At 39.5% G+C, this 23730-nt stretch overlaps 3 protein-coding genes across 3 annotated transcripts; all 3 read right to left on the bottom strand.

Moving 5' to 3' along the window:
* Positions 1–228: 228 nt before the first annotated feature.
* LOC137186872 (extracellular calcium-sensing receptor-like) lies at positions 229–4605 on the bottom strand. The gene is made up of 9 exons (XM_067595903.1): positions 4406–4605; positions 3821–4115; positions 3574–3660; positions 3046–3315; positions 2390–2596; positions 2039–2305; positions 1444–1671; positions 1212–1335; positions 229–1139 (listed from the first exon to the last, which is right to left on the bottom strand). Exons 1-9 carry the CDS (start codon positions 4603–4605, stop codon positions 229–231), a joined length of 2589 nt encoding a protein of 862 aa, XP_067452004.1.
* Positions 4606–10920: 6315 nt separating this feature from the next.
* Positions 10921–15446, bottom strand: LOC137186217 (extracellular calcium-sensing receptor-like). Its single transcript, XM_067594956.1, has 9 exons — positions 15322–15446; positions 14753–15047; positions 14502–14588; positions 13983–14252; positions 13149–13355; positions 12787–13062; positions 12124–12351; positions 11900–12023; positions 10921–11831 (listed from the first exon to the last, which is right to left on the bottom strand). Exons 1-9 carry the CDS (start codon positions 15429–15431, stop codon positions 10921–10923), a joined length of 2508 nt encoding a protein of 835 aa, XP_067451057.1. The 5' UTR covers positions 15432–15446.
* Positions 15447–18122: 2676 nt separating this feature from the next.
* On the bottom strand, positions 18123–22401 carry LOC137186748 (extracellular calcium-sensing receptor-like). The gene is made up of 7 exons (XM_067595798.1): positions 22120–22401; positions 21928–22020; positions 21326–21511; positions 20508–21041; positions 20205–20430; positions 19161–19286; positions 18123–19024 (listed from the first exon to the last, which is right to left on the bottom strand). The coding sequence occupies exons 1-7, from the start codon at positions 22372–22374 to the stop codon at positions 18123–18125; spliced, it is 2322 nt and encodes a 773-aa protein (XP_067451899.1). The 5' UTR covers positions 22375–22401.
* Positions 22402–23730: the final 1329 nt, after the last annotated feature.

The following is a 23730-nucleotide window of genomic DNA, read 5'->3' as shown; positions in this document are numbered from 1 at the left end:
CAATATGATTTTTTTCATAAAAACATCTCTTTATTGCTTCTAGTAACTGCTGTCTTTACTCTTTTTCAGACGTCTGTATTTAAATAGAAGGTAAAAGAAGGCTCTGAAGGTTAAAAGACAATTAATTATTTATTATATATAGGAGTTGGCAGCTCACTACTGAAATAATTCAAAATACGTATTGGTTCAGACAAATGTTTTTTAATTTTATTGTAACTGTTATTTTTATCACTTTGTCGTGCCTCGACCCATGATTGCTTTCTTTGTGTTTCTCTCTGGTCTCAGTAGGATTATGTAACATTTGGGTCCAAACAGTGCCACCAAGAGGCCAAAACTGGAGGCCAGGATGGCAAATACCTCCACTGCGTCTGCATATTTGCCCGGTGAGTTGATATAAGCAGGGACAAACGCCACCCACACAGCACAGAAAATCAGCATGCTGAAAGTGATGAGTTTGGCCTCATTAAAGTTGTCTGGAAGATTCCTTGCCAGAAATGCTAGCAGAAAACTAAGGATAGCCAGTAAGCCAATATAACCCAGTAACACTGCAAAACCAACAGTTGACCCAACTACACACTCATAAACTATTTTGTCATTGTAGTATTGAGTGTTTTTATGAGGAGTTGGTGAAGATGTGACAAGCCATGTAGTGCAGATTGCTGCCTGGATGGATGTAAGAACCAGAACTGTCCCTCTCTGCTGCACAGCACCAAACCACTTCAGATTTGCTCCACCTCCTGGTTTGGAGGCCTTGAAAACAGCCAGAACCACCATGGTTTTCACCAGGATACATGAGACACAAAGCACAAAGCTGATCCCAAATGCTGCATGTCTCAGTTGGCATGTCCATAGTCTGGGACGGCCGATGAACAGCAGTGAACACAGGAAACATAACTTCAGTGACACCAAGAGCAAGAAACTCAGTTCTGAATTGTTGGCGCGTACCATGGGTGTGCTGCGATGATATATGAAGATTCCCAGGACAACAGCACAGATAAATGTGCCCAGCAATGATGTGGTTGTCAAGCAGATGCCCAGAGGCTCATGGTAGGAGAGGAACTCAATTTTCTTAGGAACACAGAGTTCATTCTCAGGGTTGGACCAGAAGTCCTCTGGACAACTGGTGCACTCCGTAGAGTCTAGGAAAATAGGGGAAGTGGTTAGATATATATTTGTGAAACAAAATGCTGAACTGAAAAATGAACACCCACCTGTATTATTGCTGATTTTTCCCTCAGAGCAAGGGATGCAATCAAAACAGCACTCAGGCTGACCCTTCTTTCTGGCCATGCGAGTACCTGGAGGACAACTCTCACTGCACACTGACCGGGGTGGCTTTAAGAACAAAAATAAATATCTGTCATTCTACACTACTTTATACTGCTAAAACTGAAAACTGATCTACTGTCAAAAGAGAAAATAGTCTGAAAATGCAGAATTGACCTCTTTGGATTGAAAGTTCCAGAAGATTTTGTTTTCATCCAGTGTGAGTTCTTCACCTTTGAACGCTGACTTCTTAACCGCACCCACATTCTGAACTTTTGTTCTTCCATCAGGGAGCCACAGCCAGTTCATGATATCATATATTGGTAAAGCATCACCATTCTCATCAAATGACACTTGATCACCAAATGTTGTGGTGAAGTTGACTTTTTGTAAATAATGTACAAGCTTCAAATGGATGAGAGAGAGAAAAAAAATTAAAAAACAAATGCAGAGATAAGGAGTGTGACAGACTCGTAGCAACTATTTATATATTGAGACACTCTGAAATTCAGGATGCTGTCCTTTCTAATTGGTTCAATACCATGTCACAAAACAAAATAAGAATTCATTTTATTCATCTATTGCTGAGTTTAAATAATTTACTTTGAAAAATTTTTGTAAGAACATCATGAAATCAATAGCCATGTACAAATGTCATTATTGTATGTCTTGTTTTCCCTAATATTCTATGCTCAGACAACTACATTCACTACTTTAAGGTGTAGCAGCTCTTTTAAAGCATAAACAGGTGAAGTGTAAATTGATATCACACCTGCCATGGCTCCAGTCTTTGCAAAGAAGCACAGCTGCGCCCGCTGAAAGGCCCTCTCTCTGGCACACACTGCAGCATGTCATCAAGGGCGTACGCCAGAGCATACACAGCCTTGTACACATTGTACTCAGGCCTGAGGTTAGACACATCCAAAAACTCAGTCTCCACATTCTCTAGGTTCTCATCTCCTGTGCATAGTGCTCCCACCCAACCTACTGGAGGTGGTGCAAATCTGCACTGAAATGTGTGTTCCCAAAACTGATTTACCTGAAATATATTCAAAACTATGTGTTATACAGAGTGATAATATATTGTTCTTGAAAATACCACATTAGAAGGTTCAACTCTCACCAAGTTATTTTCATAGCTGTTGTTGTGGTGTAGGTCAGGACGCACTCTTAGTAAGAAATCCCTGAGGCCTGGTATTTCTCCGCGACGGATGGCGATGCCCAGTGTGCCACCCAGGTACGGCATGAGGTCAGGGGTCTGAAGCACAGCAGCTGCTGTCCAGGCTTCACTTGCAATCCACTGATGGCCTGTCACATTCTGCTTCACCACCTGTGCAATGCATTATACCAAATATATAAGGTTACACTGCAATGCTGCTAACGTATCGTCTAGTCTTCTTAATTATAAGCAGTTTACATAGTTTGTTTCTTTTCTTATTAATCCACAGAATGTTGTGTATTACGCAGTATAGTGAGCAAAGTGATGTAGTTCAGTATAATTTGTCTAATTTAGTGATCTCACTCAAAAACCCTATAAACAGCACCTTAAACAAATAACAACAGGTGTGACCTAATCAATTAATTATTTATTTGTTGCAGATAGGCAAACATTTTATTTTAACTTAAAACTTTCAAATTGACCAAATATCACTGCTTTTATTATTTATATTATTTTACTTTTTGAATATCTATTTAGGTGATAATTCACAGGATCTTGGTTGGTCAAATTAGCCAAGAGGAAAAAGAAAAGATTTCATCGAAATTAATTAAATCTCAAACCTCTTCCATGAGGCCAATCATGTGACTCTCATGTGCAAATACGATGACCACACGAGCTGTGGATTTTTTCATTATATCCACGATCCTGTTCAGCTCAGCTGGGTCATTGCCCCAGGGCAAAACCTCCAAATAGGCTAGACAACCTCCACCAGACTGAGCCAGGTCAGATTGGAAGGATCGGGCAGCATGGAGTCCATAGTCATCATCACTGACCAGCAGACCTGCCCAAGTCCAGCCGAACCGTTTAAGAATCTGAATCATAGCACGCACCTATTTGAATAGAGAGTGGAGGGATTAGTGTACAGGCTGGAATATCATTTTAGTGCAAAACCTGCTAAACAGATTCCACAATGGACCAGTTTCAACTATTGCCTTTCAGCTTTGTTATCTGAGACCATACACCTCCATTCATGACACAAAGAATGTGACTGGTCATATACAAGAGGAATAGTTGTGTCATTGCAATACAGGTATGCTAACTGCAAGTGATATATTTTATCTATTTTCATTTTGCTGACAGATGTTCACCTGGAAAGCATCACTTGGGATCGTCCTAAAGAAGGATGGAAACTTTTGCCGGTCACTCAGGCAGGAACATGTGGCAAAATAACTCACCTGTGAAGGACAAAGACTGCACATCCTAAACACATTCAAAGCCTTCACTGGCTCTTTCAACTTTTTGAGGTTGATTATTCCATGTTTACAATTGACATAAATTTTGAAATTCAATAAAAATCATCCAAACAAATTATTAGATGTAAGGCGGAAAACTTACCATTGGCACTCTGTACAAACCCAAGACAGTGGAGATAGCAATAGTACGTGTAGAGGAAGAATCACCCACAACCCCCAGGACTGGAGGGGCTCCTACACAGCTCTTGTCTAAAATAAATTCTTCCCCTTGACCGCTAACTAAAGACAATGCTGCACGGAATCCAATTCCTAGTTTGACACAGTTATCATATAGACTGTATCCCAGAGTCACGTTAGGCAGCAGGTTGGAGTTTCTGTTGATCTCATTAACAGCAAAGGCCATGGTCTGAGTTTGCCTGAATCCTAGAACATCAAAACTAACATAAAAAATAACACAATGTATATTTAAAAAAATACAATATGATATAATATCTATACAAAGAGGTACATGTTGCATAAGTAGCATGTTTTGTAAACAATTAAGTCAGTTAAATAGCAATAATTATCATACTTAAACTGAAAAAAGACTGAAAAAATTAATATGTTTGAAAGAGTATAAAAGCACAATGTAACTATGCTATATAATATATGTTGATCAAGAATACATTCAAATATGGGATTGATTTCCCTAAGGTTATGCTTTTTGCTGCTTCTCTGATAGACTCACCCGTGGCAGGTAGTCTCTTGTGGCTCTGAGGTAAAAGACAGGTCAGGAAAGACAGAAAAGAAGTGGACTTGAAACAGCCCACCCACCACCACATCTCCAGCCTTGTGCATCCCATTGAGATGAAACTGTCCCTGTAACTGGCAGGAGGAGGAATAGAGAGGGGAAGACACAGCATAGGAAACATATGAAGACAATAACATGAAGTACATGAGCAAGGGTAAATCTAAAAATGCCCACATGACTTTCCTCTTGTTAACTCCTTTTCTAAGCCCAGTCATTTAGTTTTAGCGCTATGTCACCCCTTTTTATCAACTTGCAGTATAGTTTAATCTTGCACGTACCACCCATTAGGGCAGGAAAAGAAGTAGGGGCAGGGCCTAAGATACATTTCATTTCAAAGCGATTTTGTATTGAGGCAGAATTAATGTGTGCTCATTTAATAACATTTCACCAAAGCCATGTTAGCAACTGTCCCACCCTATATTAGGTTGTGGAGAACAGTAATGTATGAAAGTTGCATGACAATCAACTCAGTGTATGGCTAGTTTGTTAAATGTCCCATTAAGTAGACTTTCCATACATATATAAAATGAATCTGATTAATCTGACTGCATCACAATAAAACGCATATTTAACTGCAACCTTGCAAACACCTGAGCAGATACATGTATGTATCAGAGGAGCTACTGTGTAGTGAGGATAACCACATATCTTTGTGGGGACACAAGCACACCAAAGCAAGTTTAAAAATTTCTTAAGTCAGGCCTTTGAGTATTGACTCCACTATTGTGCAGTCAGAGTTTACTGAAATGTCCACTAGAGGGTAGCAGCATACTTACACATTTGATATCTCAGTATATTGTATTCTCATCCATTTTTCACTGTTACTCTGCATCTGTTTGATTGAGGGTTATTGCATCTGACTGTTATTAAGCATATGATAACTTGACAGATATCAGATATGTTCAGTTGTGTACAAACATGAATGCACTCTGCGGTGTAACTTTGACATATTATTTGTTGTGCGTAATCAGGAAGTGAAGTAATTCATGTAGCAAGTCTTTTGCCTTTATTTCTGAGTAGCACATGTTTTGAGTGGGGCAATCTATGGTCACCCTGCTTCATTTCCCTTCCTGTGGCATTGGCAGTGAGTAGATTTTGTTCACAAACAGTTTCTGTATATATTGAGATACATTTTTTTTATTGTCGTTGTATTACAGGACTATATTTGCAACTGAGGTGGCATGTGTAATGACTTGCCTCCATGTAGGAGAGGGATTATCAATAATTTTTATTAGTCTTATTTGTATTTTTATTGCAGTTTCACCTTCTCTTCATTAAAGTCTTGCAATTCACAACAACAACAACAACAAAACTCCTCGGAGGAGTAGCAAAGAAAGAGTTTAATTCAATTCCAACATTAAAAAGAACAGTATAGTGAAATGGCACCCACTCTTCAGAGAATGAAGTTGGATCTAGAGCCATGATTACGATTGGAAGGTTTTTCACACTCAGTGCACTGACTTTGTATCTGGCATTGATTTCTGCCAGCCAAAACTATGGATGGAAGTCAAAGGTGCAAAATGATGCAGAGAGCCTGGATGTAAAATTGCATGCCTCAAACAGTCATTGATCTCCGAACTCATCAGCATGTTAGTGTGGCACTGGCTAGAGCACATGCAGAAGCCAAGGCAGCTTTTGCTAAAAAAGAGATTGGAATAAAAATAGTTAAAGCCCGTCTTGAAGCAGAGCTGGGTGCACCATAGCAAGAGAAAGAGGCAGAAGCGGCTCTTGCAAAGGCTGTTGTAATCGAAGCAGTTGCCACTGAGTTAAGCCCCTATTGAAGCATAGTAGGGGTTGAATCTTTGGCTTCACCAAAGGGCTCCCATGAGAATATAAGTAATTACATTCTCATGGGAGAATGTAATTACTTGAAAATGAGCAGTCTGATTTAGGCCATATTCAGACCAAATCAGGCAGTGTGGCAAAAATGTGAGTCCTCCCCTTTATTTGAATGGGGGTAGTGTGTTTAGGCTGCAGGGATTTTGGCCGTAGCGCTGCCGCACCGGCCTGCAGCAAAAAAGTTGATCCAGAGTCAACTTTTGGAGGACTGCAACCCAACGTCACTGTGGCTGAAGGCTGCGTTGGCCAATCAGCTATACAACCCTGCTAGGGTATGTGGTGTGACTTTGAATAAAATCAGGGTGCTTGATTGTTAAGGACAGACAATTGGCTCTCAACCTATTATAGAATAAAAAAAAAAGTTTTTGAATGAAAAATACACAAACAAAACACTCATAGATGTTTTGCACAGTAAAACCTTTGAGAAGTATAACTTTTTGAAGTCAGGTCCAGGTCGACCTTTATTGAATGTTGAAAGGACGACACCCTGTGACCATCTGCTCATAACAGTTTTTAAATCAAAATTGGATCAGACAAAATATTCATTAGAAAGGAGAAATTGACATTTAGACATGCATATCTATATTCCAAATATGTGCACACATCTGCTAAAAAATCTTGCTAAAAAGATTTGCATTTCACGTGCATGTTGCTGTTTTTGGCATCCAACCAGAACCATTTTTGGCCAGGGACATGACGTCGCCATTCTAACAATGTTTACTGGGTTGGCTCACCTGCTGCACTCCCCAGCTCTGGGACTTGCACTGAGTCGGACTACTGTCGTAATATTTTGGTAGGTTTAATGTTACTTGATTATGATGCCTACCCTGTTAGCAAAATTTAGCATGAAGCAGCTGATGTTTGCCCAAGTGTCCACCACTAGGTGTTGCCAGTGAGCTAGTAGTGCTGTGTCAGTCGCAGATGATTTGTTTGAAAGAACAAATCTTTTGGGTGAAAGAGGTGACCTGAATCACTTCATGAAATGATTTGTTCATTTCTCAGTTCAGTTGAGCTCTTAGTCAGTTGCAAGCAAACGTGCAGGTACTGCTGTGAGTGAACCATAGACTGTAAAAAATATGGACATTGTCACTGTGACATCACCCATTGGTCTGCAAACTGACATTTTGAAGCCTCAAGTGTAGCGATTTGACCATCGCCATCTTGGATTTGGCCGTCGCCATGTTCGATTTTTGGAGCCAGAAGTTACCATATTTGGACGAGAGGGTGAAGCTTACCATAGCGCTAGCTGCTAGCTTGGTAGGCATGGCGCATTTACAATCTATGGTTAACAGTGATAATGCTAATGCTAATGCTAATTTTCGCTAGCGATTGAGACCATAAACTCATTAGGAAACTGTTTACTGAGGTAATAAATCAAGTGAGAAGTAGGGTTATTTTCTCATAGACTTCCATACAATTGGACTTCTTTTTGCAGCCAGTGGAGTCGCCCCTGATGGCCATTAGATTTAATGCAAGTTTTTGGCACTTCCACATTGGCTTAATTTTTCAGCCCCAGAGGTTGCCACTTGGAGTGAACGTGATTCGTTCCCAGGGAAACACTCACATGGAGGCCATTCTTTTCTCCAAACTAAAGGCCAATGTAGCTGGGAGTTAGCGCAAGATAATCTATGGCCTAATTCCTCACATGTTTACACTTACAAAGCCATATGAGCACAATCAACAGGTTATGGAGAGTCCCTTGGGAGCACTTGGCGTGTGAGTCAGTAGCTCAGCTTTATCTCTGGGGAACACTCCCAACTCCGGGAGTGATGTCCAAATTAGGAAATGTGCATCATGTAGCAGATAACATGTAGCAAACACTAGCAGCAGCTTGGGTAGCAACTCCTCCTGGATGTCCTGTACCTGCTGAACAATGTCAGACAAACACTGATTTTTTACATGAAACTGCTCACCAGTGCTGCTGCAGCTACGATGAGAGGAAAAGACTCACTGAGTGAGACTGAGTCAATACATGCCACCTCCCTCTTATTTCTATCCTGGCGATCCTGCTTGGATTGAAACATTGATCTGTTGGTGAACGTAAACACCTTGGGAGCATTATAGCAGTGTGGTCAGACTTTCTTTTAGTAGTCTTTCATCTGTTCGGCACCTATTTCTTGTTTTCATTTCAATAAAAAATATTTAAAAACCTGACATTTAGTTGCATACACCTTTTATTTGTTTATTTGACAGGGAAAATATACATTACATATATTGCACCAGATATATATATATATAGAGAGAGTGCATAAACAAAATTGCTGCATCTGTACTCATTGGATGTCGCATATTGTGTAGTACTGAAAGTACTACACAGTGAACGTCAGCCCTGAGTGATAGTCAGTGGCTCAAACTGCTGGAATCAGGCCCAGCAAGTCAAAGAGTGATGTTAAATGATAGATCAGTTAAAATCACTTAAAAGTCATTAAAAAACAGCATTAATCTTCATCTATTCAGTGTGGAAACTTTTAAAATATCAAGATTTATAAACAGAGTTTTTGCATGTTTGACAAAGCAACAGCACTTCTGGAAGCTGGGGATCATGAGGAATATACATCGTTCAGCTGTGTTAGTACAGTGGGTCGGACTACGTAGTTGAAGCTCGGGTCAAACACTGAATTATTTGGTGAACAAATCTTTTGAACGAATCCTTTTAATGAACTGATTCTAGTGATTCAGGGCACTGAAAGGAACTGCTTTGTCCATCACTATAAGCTCACATTCACTTTGGTCAGAGGGCGTGTTTCCGGAGCATGAAAGGCAACACCCTCCACTTTATTTGGAAGGTCCTGGCTCCAAACAGAAAAGATGGTGCAGACCATAAGCAGCACCTCTGGGCTTCAAACTGGCTCCAATGCTAACCAATCAGTGACATCACACCTTGCTATGTCCATCTTTATATACAGTCTATGACTATGACGATACTCTATGTGCCTCACCTGAAATGTAGCAGAATACTAAAACCATGCATTTGTCTGAAACCCATAGGTATATTCTTTAGGTGGCATTTGTAGGTAAGAACAACATCTTGCAACTTGAGCTACAGTAAGTGATGCCCAAATTAAAGCTTTGTGAAGCCGGCACCTGAAGATAATACATAACTCAAAAACCAGGCGATAAGCAAACTAAAATTGTTAGAAGGATAATATGAATTTGGTAGCCTCTGATGCAAATTAGTCAAACAGTATATGGAACCACAATTAAGACACTTCATCAGTTCATCAGTCTGGTTTTAAACTTAATTTCAGTGACTTATTAACATAAGCATGTTGGACTCATCCACAATGTCATTCTCCTAGGACCAAGTGTGGTGGGTTTTTTTTCAGCATAGATGTATTTCCCATTGTGCTACCACTGGAAATGTATAAGCTGATGTTGCTGCTGTTCCCACTGTTGTTGGTTACAGCTTTCTCAATTTGTTAGTACAATAGTAATTGGGTTAGGGATAATCACTTTGGTCATTGAAGGTAAGAAAGTTGTATGCTGAAGCCAAGCCTATATCAAGTGTACAGTAATGCAAGTATAACATTTCTATATTCACTTTAGCTGTTGGAACAAATTTCTGGAGTCAAAAATAAATCTAATAGGAAAAAAATGCTAATCGAATGCTGAAATTACTATTTGAATGTGTTTTTTTTTTTTTTATAAATGTGTTGGCTGACGTTAGCAGATCTCACCCTTCTCATCTTGGCCTACCCACGAGAAAATAAATTGCTTTCGTCACATCTGATGAACAGTGAGTTTTCTGACTCTGACTGAATCACAATCTCACATTCAATGTGCTAATGTTAACCTCTGACATTTACAATATCAGAAGTGGCAGAAAGTGATGCACCCACGGAGATCAACACTCCTGGCCATTTAAGAAGCAATGTGTGGAAAGTTTATGGATTTCCATCAACAAATGGAAAAATTTAAAAAAGCACTATGGGGTTTGGACCCAGAGCTCCTACTCGTACTATCGTTTGCTATCATCCCGACCCAAAAAACATGTCATGTATTGATGTAAGCACATACTGGCGTGGATTTATTTATATTTCAGTTAGGTGCATAGTTTAATTACTATGGTCCTGTACAATAAAAGATTATTTAATATTGATATTTTAGTTAATGTTATTTATTTTGTGCCTAAGCGTAATTATTACTTAGCAAGAAAGCCATCACCTGTTTATTGGTAATGTTGCCCTCTAGTGGACAGAACAAATTAACAATCACATGCTGATAGTGGCATTGGCAATGCATAAGCCTGTGTATACAGTGTATAGGCACATAGTAAATATTTCTAATGGGCTAAATTTGAGCATTAAAATTTCAAATATAATTTGAATATTAAAAATTATAAGGAATGAAATTTGAATTGGATTATAGATGAAGACTGGCAGCACTAATGTTCAACATCGCTAGTGAGAATGCAATTGTTCACACAGTTCAAAATGTTTTTCTTCTTTCAAATCCAAGAGAATGTAAGAATAAATGATCAGAAAAAACAGCAAGACTTACTTTTTAACCTTTCTTTATTGTGTCCAGTTTCTTTTGGTAAAGACCACTGTTGAATGCAAAAATAGACTGGATCAAATTAATTGATACATTTTGTGCTGGAAGTGCTACTTTTATCACTTGGTGATGCCTCGACCCATGATTGCTTTCTTTGTGTTTCTCTCTGGTCTCAGGAGGATTATGTAACATTTGGGTCCAAACAGTGCCACTAAGAGGCCAAAACTGGAGGCCAGGATGGCAAATACCTCCACTGCGTCTGCATATTTGCCTGGGGAGTTGACATAAGCTGGGACAAAGGCCACCCACACAGCACAGAAAATCAACATGCTGAAAGTGATGAGTTTGGCCTCATTGAAGTTGTCTGGAAGATTCCTTGCCAGAAATGCTAGCAGGAAGCTGAGGATAGCCAATAAGCCAATATAACCCAGCAACACCGCAAACCCAACAGTGGACCCAACTACACACTCATAAACTATCTTGTCATTGTGGTATTGAGTGTTTTTATGAGGAGCTGGTGAGGAGGAGACAAGCCACGCAGTGCAGATTGCTGCCTGGATGGATGTAAGAGCCAGAACTGTCCCTCTCTGCTGCACAGCACCAAACCACTTCAGAGTGGCTCCACTTCCTGGTTTGGAGGCCTTGAACACAGCCAGAACCACCATGGTTTTCACCAGGATACATGAGACACAAAGCACAAAGCTAATCCCAAATGCTGCATGTCTCAGCTGACATGTCCATAGTCTGGGACGGCCAATGAACAGCAGTGAGCAGAGAAAACATAGTTTAAGAGAGATTAAGAGCAAGAAACTCAGTTCTGAATTGTTGGCGCGTACCATTGGTGTGCTGTGATGGCGGGTAAAGATTCCCAGGACAACAACACAGATAAATGTGCCCAGCAATGATGTGGTTGTCAAGCAGATACCCAGAGGCTCATGGTAGGAGAGGAACTCAATTTTCTTAGGAACACAGTGGTCACGCTGGGGGTTGGACCAGAAGTCCTCTGGACAACTCGTGCACTCCATAGAGTCTAACAAAAGTAGGGGAAGTGTTGAGATACATATTATAAAAATAAAATATTGAAAAATGAACACCCACCTGTATTATTGCTGATCTTTCCCTCAGAACAAGGAATGCAGTCAAAACAGCACTCAGGTTGACCCTTCTTTCTTGCAACGCGGGTACCTGGAGGACAACTCTCACTGCACACTGACTGGGGTGGCTGTATGATGAGAAATATATACATCTGTCATTCTATACTATTATACACTGCTAAAATTGAAAACTGATCTACAGTCCAAATCTGAAAACAAAGAATTGACCTCTTTGAGTTGAAAGTTCCAGAAGATTTTGTTTTCATCCAGTGTGAGTTCTTCACCTTTCAATGCTGACTTCTTAACCTCACCCACATTCTGAACTTTTGTTCTTCCATCAGGGAGCCACAGCCAGTTCATGATATCATATACTGGTAAAGCATCACCATTCTCATCAAATGATACTTGATCACCAAATGTTGTGGTGAAGTTGACCTTTTGTAAATAATGTACAAGCTGCAAATGGATGAGAGAGAGAAAAAAAATAGTTACACAGATAACGAGTGTGACAGACTCCAACAAAATCCTACTATCCTACTGTTTTGATGATTTTGAACTTTCTACATTTTAACTACTAAGACACCCTGAAATTCAGGATTTCTCGGGATGTTTTTTAAATGGTTTAATATCATTATCACTGTCACAAAACATAATCAGAATTAATTTTATCTGTCTACTGCTGGGTTTAAGTAATTGATTAAATAAAATAGCTTAATTTAAAAGAATTTTGTAAGAAAATGATGAAATTAATAGCCAGAGTATAAATATCATTATTAATAGTGTCTTGTTTTCCATAATATTCTGTTCTCACAAGACTACAACCAGTAAGTACCTCATGGTGTAGCAGCTGTTTTAAAGCATTAACAGGTGAAGCGTAAGTTGATATCACACCTGCCATGGCTCCAGTCTTTGCAAAGTGGCACAGCTGTGCCTGCTGAAAGGCCCTCTGCCTGGCACACACTGCAGCATGTCATCGAGGGCGTACGCCAGAGCATACACAGCCTTGTACACATTGTACTCAGGCCTGAGATTAGAAAGATCCAAAAACTCAGTATCCACATTCTCTAGGTCCTCATCTCCAGTGCATAGTGCTCCCCCAGATTCCATCCATCCTGCTGGAGGTGGTGCAAATCTGCACTGAAATGTGTCTTCCCAAAACTGGTTTACCTGAAATGTATCCAAGACAGTATTAACAGAAATTAAAATATTTTATTCCTGCAATTTCAGATAAAATTGTAAGCTTAATCTCTCACTATGCTATTTTCATAATTATTGCTGTCATGTTGGCCAGGACGTATTCTTAATAGGAAATCCCTGAAGCCTGGTAATTCTCCTCGACGGATGGCAATGCCCAGTGTGCCACCTAGGTACGGCATGAGTCGGGGTGTTTGCAGCACAGCAGCTGCTGTCCAGGCTTCACTGGCAATCCACTGCAGGCCTGTCACATTCTGCCTCACCACCTGTGCAATGCATTATATCAAATATAATATTATATATTCAGAAAAATACAGTGTACCTTGAAACAAATAATTTGTCTACCACAATTCTATTGTCTGGCTTTAGTCATATAATCACAGATATTAGTTCATTTTTAAGAGATAGGATCTCAGTTTAATGTAGGGTCTGCATGCTGCATTTTATGTTAAAAGAGAGAAGTTATAATAACATGAGTAAAATGCAAGGCTGAAGCTCATTTTATAACCTGATCGATTTAATCTTATTATTAGAACAATTTTATTATGCCTGCCATTGTTGGAAAACAGCCCTTTGATACCTACACACTGATGGAAATCCACAAATATATTCAAACATTTAAAGTAATTATTTTATCTAGCTGAATCTTCAGGTCAAACAGGTCAAAATTTTGACATATACAGTATACAGTTAACATTATCAAACATTGTCAAAGAATTTGACCCAATGACAATCAACTGGATCTGAAACTTGAGTTGTAGATTGTTTTAGTTCATAGAAAATGATGATAATCAGGAATTTGGTTAGTCACTTTTGGTTTAGACAAACAAACGAGCATAATGATTCATCATGTTATGTTTCCTAAAAAACATGGATTATTTAATAATGCCAACCTCTTCCATCAACGGAATCATGTGGCCTTCATGTGCAAACACCATGACAACACGGGCTGTTGATGTCTTTATCGAATGTACAATCTTCCTAAGTTCATTTGGGTCACTGTCCCAGGGCAAAACCTCTAGGTAGGCCAAACAACCTCCACCAGATTGAGCCAGGTCAGACTGGAAGGACTGGGCAACATGGAGTCCATAGTCATCACTGGTGACCAGCAGACCCACCCAAGTCCAGCGGAAGCGTTTTAGAATCTGAATCATAGCACGCACCTAAGTGGATATATTGAGAGGAGGGATTAGTGCACAGACAAGTATATTCTTTTAAAATAACAAATACAACTGCAACTTGTATTTGTAATACATTATATTATTATATGAATTTCACAATGCAATCACAGTTAATTAATTTCCTTCAGAGAAAACAAAAGATTTCTGTTATTAGGGACCTGTTTTTATGAGCTTGCTGCTCTGCCTGTGAAACATATTTTGTAGTTCTCAATTTTGCTAACAGGGTTTCACCTGAAAAGCATCACTTGGGATCGTTCTAAAGAAGGATGGAAATCGTTGCCGATCACTCAGGCAGGAACATGTGGCAAAATAACTCACCTATAAAGAAACATACAGAATGCACACAAGTAACTCTTCTCATGCAAGTCAGACCCAGACAAAATATTTGTGTATTTTAACAATGCTCATTCAAAAAAGAAATTAATTAAAATACAGAACATTAAAAATACAACAACAAAAGAGATAATAGACAGGAAACTTACCATGGGCATTTTGTATAAACCTAAGACATTGGAGGCGGCGATAGTAAATGTTGAGAAGGAATCACCCACAATCCCCAGGACTGGAGGGGTCCCTAAACAGTTCTCCTGAAGCTGAAACTGCTCCTCTCGGCCACTGGCAAGTGATAACGCACCACTGAATCCAATAACAAGTGCACCACAGTTGTCATAAAGACTGTATCCCAGAGTCACATTAGGTAGCAGGTTGGAGTTTCTGTTGATCTCATCAATAGCAAAGGCCATAGTCTGAGCATGTCTGAACCCTAGAGTGTCAAATCTATAACACAAAATGTCAGTATTAATGTCTAAAAATTAATATGTCATTGTGAGGACTGATGTTGATTACACATTATACAGCTATAATGATATATTTTTACAGTTGTAATTTAATCTTTTAAAACTATCACAATTACTGTCATGAAAACATATATTATTTACATTTCATAAGAATTTCAGTACAGTGACATTTTTTTCCTTGCCGTGAATACTCTGAGCAGAACAGAATAATTTGCACATATCTGTGTTGTCTGCTGTATGTATGTTAGACTTACCCTTGGCAGCTGGGCTGACGTGGCTCTGAGCTAAATGTCCAATCAGGGAAGACAGAGGTGTAGTGGACTTCAAACAGCCCACCCAGAATCACATCACCAGGCTTGTGCATCCCATTAAGATGAAACTGTCTCCATAATTTACAAGATAAGGAAGGAGAGGAAAACACAGATAATAAAGAAGAGGAAGAGAAAAAAATCAAAATCAAGTAGACACACAAGAACAAATGTGTGTCAAGAAAAGCCCCCATAACTGCCTTCCTCCCCTCACCCCTGTTTCTATTCTTCATACAAGGTTGCTTAATTTTATATGCAGCGCTGCATCATCCCTTTTGGATGTATTTCGTCATTGTTTAATCTTTCACACCACGCATCAGCGCATGGGCCTTGGGGGCAGGACATATTACACATATCATTTTAATTGTGTTAATATACTGTAGCAATAGAATAGGTTTAAGTAGGTGGCTGGTTAGGAAGGTGTGACTGTCCCTGTGGGGTGTTGGTCAGGACACAGGAGCCAGGTATTTCTGTCAAGATATAGAGTCCAGTAATTGTTATTGTGCCGTTATATGTTTTAATTGTGACCTGCCGAAGGGGCTGCAGATGAAAATTCTTGTACAATACATCACATGGTAACATTTATGTTTAACACTGTACATGGTCCCAATAAATACATAAATAAATAAAAAAATAAATAACTTGTAATTTATAGTAATGGGTGTGGTGTGTTGTCTCGGAAAGATACAGAAATGGAAGTTAGAATATAATATACAGTACTTCATAGTAAAACTGCATCATGCTCACTACAGAGGGAAAATTATACTATTTATAAAATAATATCTAACTTAACATCTAATAACACTACCATAAATTTCACAAATGGTAATAACTAGAATATAGAAAACTTAAATCAATAAATGAGAAATAAACACTGCACAGAAATTAGTCTGGCCAGAGCTCGCTGTACATAAATAACAATACTAGTAAGAGAGCTACAGTTGGGTGACAAATTAAAGGAAAAACTGGTACAGGTCTGAATGCTTGACCCCTACAGTGAAGGGATCTGGTGACTCTGTTATGCTGTGGGGGGCATTTTGCTGGTATGGCTTGGGTCCACTTGTCCCCTTAGTGGGAAGGATCACTGCAAATCAATACAAAGTATTAACCTTTATCCTATGATGAAACGTTTCTATCCTGATGGTGTTCATCCCTCCAGAAGAGTTCCAGAAACTTGCAGAATCAATGCCAAGGCTGAGGAACACCATTCTTCAAAAAGTTATTCCCCCAATCAAAACATATCTGGGCCAGTTTTGGCCTAGATACAGCACACTCAAAACTGGCTAATCTGGATGTGATATGATATGATATGAGATATGATTTACTGTGGTACTGAATTAATCATAAAATTTTAGAGGTGAAGCTCAGTGTAGGTGCATACACACTGATAATGTTAACAATTGGGAAGGTAAAATTCTCTGGAAATGCTCCCAGAAGATTATTTTTCTACAGCAAAGTATCCTCCTCCTCTTATAAAAATGGAATTCACTGTTCTGTGTTAGTCCAGGTATTATTGTCCTAACAGTCCAGCCACAGTCCCCACCTCTAGCCTAAGAACTGGTTTTCACTGCCTTGTTTGGTGCAATTAGGGTTGAACCCTACATGTGCCCAATTGAACTGATTAACTGATAGCACCTTGTTGGGGGCTGCACAGATTAAGGCAGCTGTCTTTCCAGTGACACACAAATGCTTTATCCACAGGTCCCGGAATTTGCAAACCATGTTGACTGTGGTGACTGCAAAAACAATGTTGCTAGGCCTGTTGCTGGCAAACAGGAGTGCATTGCCAAAATGCCACCATTCCATGCAAGATGTGGGCCATATGAACATTAGGAATGTGGGCCAGTTCTTGTTTATTTGGTGCGTTCTTGGTTGACATGTGGTATTGCTATGGCTTTCTTGTTGTCCGGATCTGGCAAACAGGAATTGAACGCCCCAGTGCCATCATTCCATGCAGTGCTTGGGCCAAATGAGGATATGGAATGTAGGCCGGATCAGGGCCAGAATAAAAAGGAACTGGTCCAGATTTGGGCCAGATATTGTTTATTTGGTTCATTTTGGTTGACATGCAGTAATGCTATGGTTGGCTTGTGGCCCGGATCTGGCAAACAGGAGCGGGCCACCCAAATGCCACTATTCTATGCGGTATGTGGGCCACATGAAAGTGTCGGGTGTGGGCCAGATATGGGCCACAGCAATTTTGCTATCTGGGTTACCCAGCTGCTTTTTCAAAAAAATACTGGAGATGCAGCTATTTCCATCTATACTCCTAAACTCTGGAACAGCCTACCAGCACACATGAAACAGGCAACCTCAGTAGAGCCTGAACATGTTGCATTACAATAGCTCACATTATGTAATCACTAATTATTAAATTAATACAAATTTTCTTGTCTAGTGTGTAAAATTATCTTTGAATTGATAAAAAATGGAGCTCATGGTTGTAGCAGGATAGAAGATCAACAGAAAGTCTTTTCCCAACAAACTGGGTCTCAGAATCTTCAAAGAATTTTCAGCACTTCATATCTTTATTTTTTTTAAATATCTATGAGTACATTAGAGTAATAAGTTCATTGCATATATACCTATATATTTCCCTTTTTATTTCCATTTGTAATGCTGCAATATCAGTTGTATACAACTGTCACTGTCCAGTCTATACAAATGTGAACTAAATCAACATTTATTTTTAAACATCATTGAATATTGAATAGAAATGCATTTTTACAAGGTTAACTTCAGGGATATCACTTCTTTTCTTTTCCCATTAGATGCTGTTTTGTATTCTTTTCAGGCTTCAGTAAAATAATATAACACTTTGGAGCGAACAGACAGGACAACAAGCCAAAGCTGGAGGCCAGAATGGCAAATGACTCCACTGCATCTGCATAATTTCCAGGAGAGCTGATATAAGCAGGGATGAATGCAAGCCACACAGCACAGAAGATCAACATGCTGAAGGTGATAAACTTGGCCTCATTGAACTTCTCCGGCAACTTTCGGGCTAGAAAGGTCAGAATGAAGCACAGACAGGCCTGCAGACCAATATATCCCAGAACACACCAGAATGCAAGGCTAGAGCCCACACTACACTCAAGTATGATTTTTGAACGTTCATATTGCGTATTTCGGGATGGGTAAGGGGGAGCATCAATGAGCCAGGCAGCACAAATAATCACCTGAATCAGAGTGCAGCTAAAGATAATGGCCCTCTGTTGTTTGGGCCCCAGCCACTTCATAATGTTGTTTCCTGGCCTGGTGGCAGTGAAAGCAGCCAACACCACCAGAGTCTTCCCCAATATGCAGGAGATGCAAAGTGAAAATGTGATGCTGAAGGCTGTGTGGCGCAGCATGCAGGACCAAGCTGTTGGCTCTCCAATGAACACAAGAGAACACAGGAAACACAGAGTCAGCGCAAACAGGATGAAGAAGCTGAGTTCAGAGTTATTCACACGGACTATGGCTGTGTTTCTGTGATGGAAGAAGACTGCAAGGACCGCTATAGTAAGACAGGCACCCACAACAGAGATCACTGTTAGGGCTATACCCAAGGAATCATAGGCCAAGAACTCCACTTTCTTTGGGATGCAGGCTGTTCTGTCTTTGTTTGACCAGAAGTCCTCAGGACAAAATGTGCACTCTATGGAATCTAAAGAGTAAGAAAATGTTTAAAAGAAATACAAAGGAATAGTTTATTTAAAACAATTCCATATTCAAATATCACCTGATTGCAATGAAATATATTAGATATAATTGTCATCTTTATTGCTTGGTTGAAAGCTCACTTGTCTGATTGCTAATTTTGCCACTGTCACATGGTACACAGTCAAAGCAGCAGACAGGCTCCCCACGACGGACAGCCTTCCGGGACCCTGGAAGACAGCTGGCACTGCATACAGACACCGGCACCTAAGGAGCACACAGACAATAGTGTCTTTCAGCTCTGCAGTGTCAAATCAGTGTGCCGAAATGATTATTTATTTTAATTATTGGTTATTTACAGTACTTGATTAGTCTATTGACAGAAAAAAAAGAAAACATAATTTTTCAAGCCATTTATCATGAAAAATTATAATATTTAATAATATTTCCAGGTTCCAGCTTCTAAAATGTGATGATTTGCTGGTTTTCTCTGTTTTACCTCTCTGTAAATTCAATGTCTGCATTTTGGATATAACAAACTTTAGATTCTAGGAAGTTGTGATGTGCATTGTTCTATTATCTGACATTTTATAGACCAAACAATCCACAGCTGTTTAATACACAGTAAAATAATAATTAGTTGTGGCCTATACATGTTCCTGAATGCTTTAGTCAGAAAATGCACCCAGGAAGAAAATGGCAGAGAGGCTTAGCAGAGATTTTCACACACAGGGCTAATTTTTTATGAGCTATTTATCAATCTGTCGTTCAATTAAACAACAAATAGCTCTATGAAATTTATATGAAATGCATGTAACATAATAATAATGGGAACAATTGTGGCTGCAGAATATTCACCCATTGCTGTTTCAAAAAATGGCCATAACATGAAAGCGTGCTTTTGTGCCTGTGTGTTTGGAATGCAATGTTTCATTTGAATACAGTCAGCATACAAATGAAACATTACTAACATCTTATCGTATTTTATAAGAATTTAGCCATAGGAATACATCAGGACTCATTAAAACACAAGATGGGTCATATGATGGGTGTTTGCATCTCTACTACACATGCAAACAAACTCATGCCCAGCTTGTCCCTTGCACTTGACTTGCCTCCACCTCAAACTACAGAGCTTCAGCAATGTTGGTATTTGATGAAGGTAAAAACACAGTATGAGCAGCTTGCCTCATTCTGATGACCTGCCCACACTATCCTGTCCTCCTGGATCACCAGCTCCTCTCCGGCAGGCTTTGTTCTATCAAACAACCCCACGTTGACAAACTCAATGTTACCACCTGTGCCTCTCTGCCAGTTGATGATATCATAATAGGGTGTGGAATCACCCTTCAGGTCAAAGTTCACCTCCTCCCCAGCAATGCTGAACGTCACTTCCTGGAGGTAGTGTTGGAGCTTGAAAGACAATAAATAATATGAAATACTCAAGCAAGATTTACAGTGCAATAATCAATAAGAATACTAGACAATACCTGCCAGGGTTGTATGTTGTTGCTTTGTGCACATGAGTTGTTGAGGAAAGGCCCTTGGTCTGGTTGACAGAGTAGTAGGTTGTGCAGGGAATGAGCAATTGCATATACAGCCTTATAGACATTATAGGCAACTCTAAGACTGGATGTATTCATGTAAGCTGAATGCTGATCCAACAGGGACTCCTGCCCTGAGCAGGGAGGCAACCGGGAACTAGAGGACAGAGAAGGACTGCAACCGTACAGAGCCTCCCACAGCTCCTGCACCAGTGGATTATTGGGATACATCTGAGGGTTTACTGTCAGCAGGTAGTCACCGAGTTTGGAGATATGACCTTTTCTAATGCCAAACCCAATAGTGCCCTCCAGGTAGGGGTAATACTCGCTCCCTGTAAAGACAGATGCTGTGACCCAGGCCTCGCTAGCCACCCACTGGATTCCAGTAATGTTCTGTGTCATGTAGTCCCTCAAGAAAGGTGTCATCTCCCCCTCGGTTGAAAAGAGCACCACCACTTTTGCCAAGGAGCTACGCATTACCTTTACAGATAATTAATTTTCACAAGGAGGAGAGAAAAGAAAAAGAAGCAAAAGAAAGAAAGTTAAAACTAAGTCTAGTCAACCCTAACCCAAGATTGTCTCATTTTACAGACAGCTCATACCATCAAAATCACTTAAAACATGCTATAATCACGTAAACACTATTCACACAGGGGCTTTAATGGGATTGATTTGTCATCAGCGTCTACTATAAGATGTCTTGAGGTAAAATAAAAACTCTTTTTTGTCTGTAACACTCAAATTTAGTGTGTATTTGTGTCTACCTGCAAGATCTCCTGAACCCTCTGGCGATTGTAGCGCAGAGGGATCATTTCTTGGTATGCTACACACACTTTGGTTCCCTGTAGTTCTCTCAGTAAACCTCGCATAGCAAAGCGCCCATAATCAGTGTCCCCTCGCACCAGCCCCACCCAAGTCCAGTTGAAGCGGACCAGCAGCTGGGCAATGGCCTTCACCTGGGATCAGGAAACAAAACAAAGTAAAACAAAGTAAACTGATATCAAACAAACCATTCATTTTTTTTTTTTTTTTTTTTTTTTTTTTAAATATGTACTGGCTCTTGGTTTTGTCTAGCACTGCAAAATAATATAATATATCATCACTGCCAGGTGAAAGCTTTGTAAAACTATTTTTGGTGGTAATCTGCATCTCTGTTGGTTGAAATAATTTTACAATCATTTGCCATCCAGATAAAAACACAGCATTCGTGTTAGTAAAGAATTGTTTTAACTTGAGTTTAAGAGCCACAAGGTTTTCACAGGACAATACTGGACATCATCATAGAAACATATGATGTTTTCAAAAATGTCTTCATATTGATGCAGCACTGAAAATCATCAAAACCCTTATAATCTAAAAGCCAAACCCTCACCTGATAGTCATCATTAGGGATTACTCTGAAGAAGTTGGGATATTTTATTCTGTCAGCGAAACATGAACATGTTGAGAAGTAGCTGATCTGGGTTACAAAGGGAAAATAAAGAACAGATTAAAGGGTAATATTTTGAGAACACATGTTTTTGGGGTATTATAACAGAACATAATCATCCTAACTAACCATTGGGATTCTGAACGGCTGCAGCATTCTTGATATCACGATGGACTGGGCAGAACCAGAATCCCCGATCACAGCAAGGAGTGGAGAGGCACCTCTGCACATGGGAGAGTGGTCCTCACTCAAACCGTTCAACACAGCCAGAGCAGCCCTCTGGCCAGTCAGCGGATGTGAACATGAATCAAGGATTTTGTAGCCAAGGGTGTAATTGGGCAACAGCTCCATATTCTGGTTTATCTCCTCCACTGCCAGCCTCATAGTCTGAGCCCAGCGGAAAGCCCTAGGATCAAAACTGTACCTCAGCAGACACATATGCACACACCACACACACATTGATTTTTATTTTTCAGGTTCCTAATTATCCAACAATTTCCATCACCACGCCAGCTAAACATGCAAAATGTAAAATTTGTATACAAACATACATACAAATTCAGCATAAATGAATAACATTTCCAATGATTGACAACTGTCTCAGAAAATATGTTTTTAAATGAAAAATGAATAATAATTTAATGTCTTTTCTTTGATTGGTTTTTTGGAGCACATGCAGTAATTTTCAGGAAACATTTTGGAAATTATTTAGAAATGATTTGGGAATTACAGACACACCTTTTCTCTCTGGAACTTTCTTTGCTAAAACCCAAATATCTTACTCAAACTCAAAGTGCAGGTCAGGTCAAGCCATCAATGTATAAAAGACTATCTTATTTGGTGTCAGGTTAAATTATTAACCTAAAACCTAAAATCTGGTGAATATAATTATTGTACTGTATTTATTTATTGGGACAGTGTACAGTTTTTAACATAAGCTAAGTTACATCTGCAGTCCCCCACAATCAAAATGTACAACAGCAGATCACATACAACCACAATGTCAATTAGAAATGAATAATGTAAACTTGTCGAATTAAAAGCAAGACTACCTGCGCTAATAAGAAGACCATAGATGAAGTTTAGACTCAGTGGCCACAGAGCTGGTCTTTAGTAGATTTTTTAATTTGGCCTTGAATGTATTGATTGAACTGCAGTTCTTCATATCATCAGGTAGGGTATTCCACTGAGTTGTGGCGTTCACAGAGAAAGCTGACTGTTCAAATGCAGTGCGACGAAATGGTATGGTACAATCTTGTATAGAGGATATTCTGGAGGATCTAATAGAGCTTACTAAGTGAGTGTACACAAAGTCACATAGTGGAGGAGGAGCCAAACCATTTAAAATTTTATAAACTAGACACAAATTTGAGAATAATCTAAAATTCTCAAGGCTTGATAAATTGTATTTCTCCAGTACCCTACAGTGACGGAAATGCATTAGCTTTTTGTCCAGAGTTTTTAGAGTTTGTTTGTATAAGGACTCATAATCCATTTGATAGAATAAAAATGTCACAACATGTTTTTTGAGACAAAATCACACAGCATCCAGCTGAATATAGTAAGTTAAATTCAAACCTATTAAACTCACCCATAGCATTTCACTGGCAGTGGTCTGTAGGTGCAGTTGAGGTCTGGCATCTCCTGGATATAGTGAAGGGGGAAGATCCCCCCGATAACATAGTCACCCTCTGCCACAAAGCCTGGCTCAAAGCTGTTTTGAAGAATGCACACTTTGGC

This window comes from Thunnus thynnus, chromosome 7, assembly GCF_963924715.1.
Source record: "Thunnus thynnus chromosome 7, fThuThy2.1, whole genome shotgun sequence".
Lineage (NCBI taxonomy): Eukaryota > Metazoa > Chordata > Actinopteri > Scombriformes > Scombridae > Thunnus > Thunnus thynnus.
This window is presented reverse-complemented; position numbering and strand designations above follow the sequence as displayed.

Bases quoted from the DNA above. Each gene is read 5' to 3' on its own strand.
- LOC137186748 (XM_067595798.1), bottom strand. From the start codon at position 22,374: ATGAGGCTGGCAGTGGAGGAGATAAACCAGAATATGGAGCTGTTGCCC. The intron at 21,042-21,325 runs GTAGACACAAAT...TTATCTGTAAAG, and splicing joins GGGTTCAGGAGATCTTGCAG to GTAATGCGTAGCTCCTTGGC. The intron at 19,025-19,160 runs GTGAGCTTTCAA...CTTACTCTTTAG, and splicing joins CAAAATTAGCAATCAGACAA to ATTCCATAGAGTGCACATTT.
- LOC137186872 (XM_067595903.1), bottom strand. From the start codon at position 4,605: ATGTTATTGTCTTCATATGTTTCCTATGCTGTGTCTTCCCCTCTCTAT. The intron at 3,316-3,573 runs GTGAACATCTGT...CTATTCAAATAG, and splicing joins TCCCAAGTGATGCTTTCCAG to GTGCGTGCTATGATTCAGAT. The intron at 1,672-2,038 runs GTGTGATATCAA...ATCCATTTGAAG, and splicing joins AAAGACTGGAGCCATGGCAG to CTTGTACATTATTTACAAAA.
- LOC137186217 (XM_067594956.1), bottom strand. From the start codon at position 15,431: ATGCACAAGCCTGGTGATGTGATTCTGGGTGGGCTGTTTGAAGTCCAC. The intron at 14,253-14,501 runs GTGAAACCCTGT...ATATCCACTTAG, and splicing joins TCCCAAGTGATGCTTTTCAG to GTGCGTGCTATGATTCAGAT. The intron at 11,832-11,899 runs GTGGGTGTTCAT...TACTTTTGTTAG, and splicing joins AAAGATCAGCAATAATACAG to ACTCTATGGAGTGCACGAGT.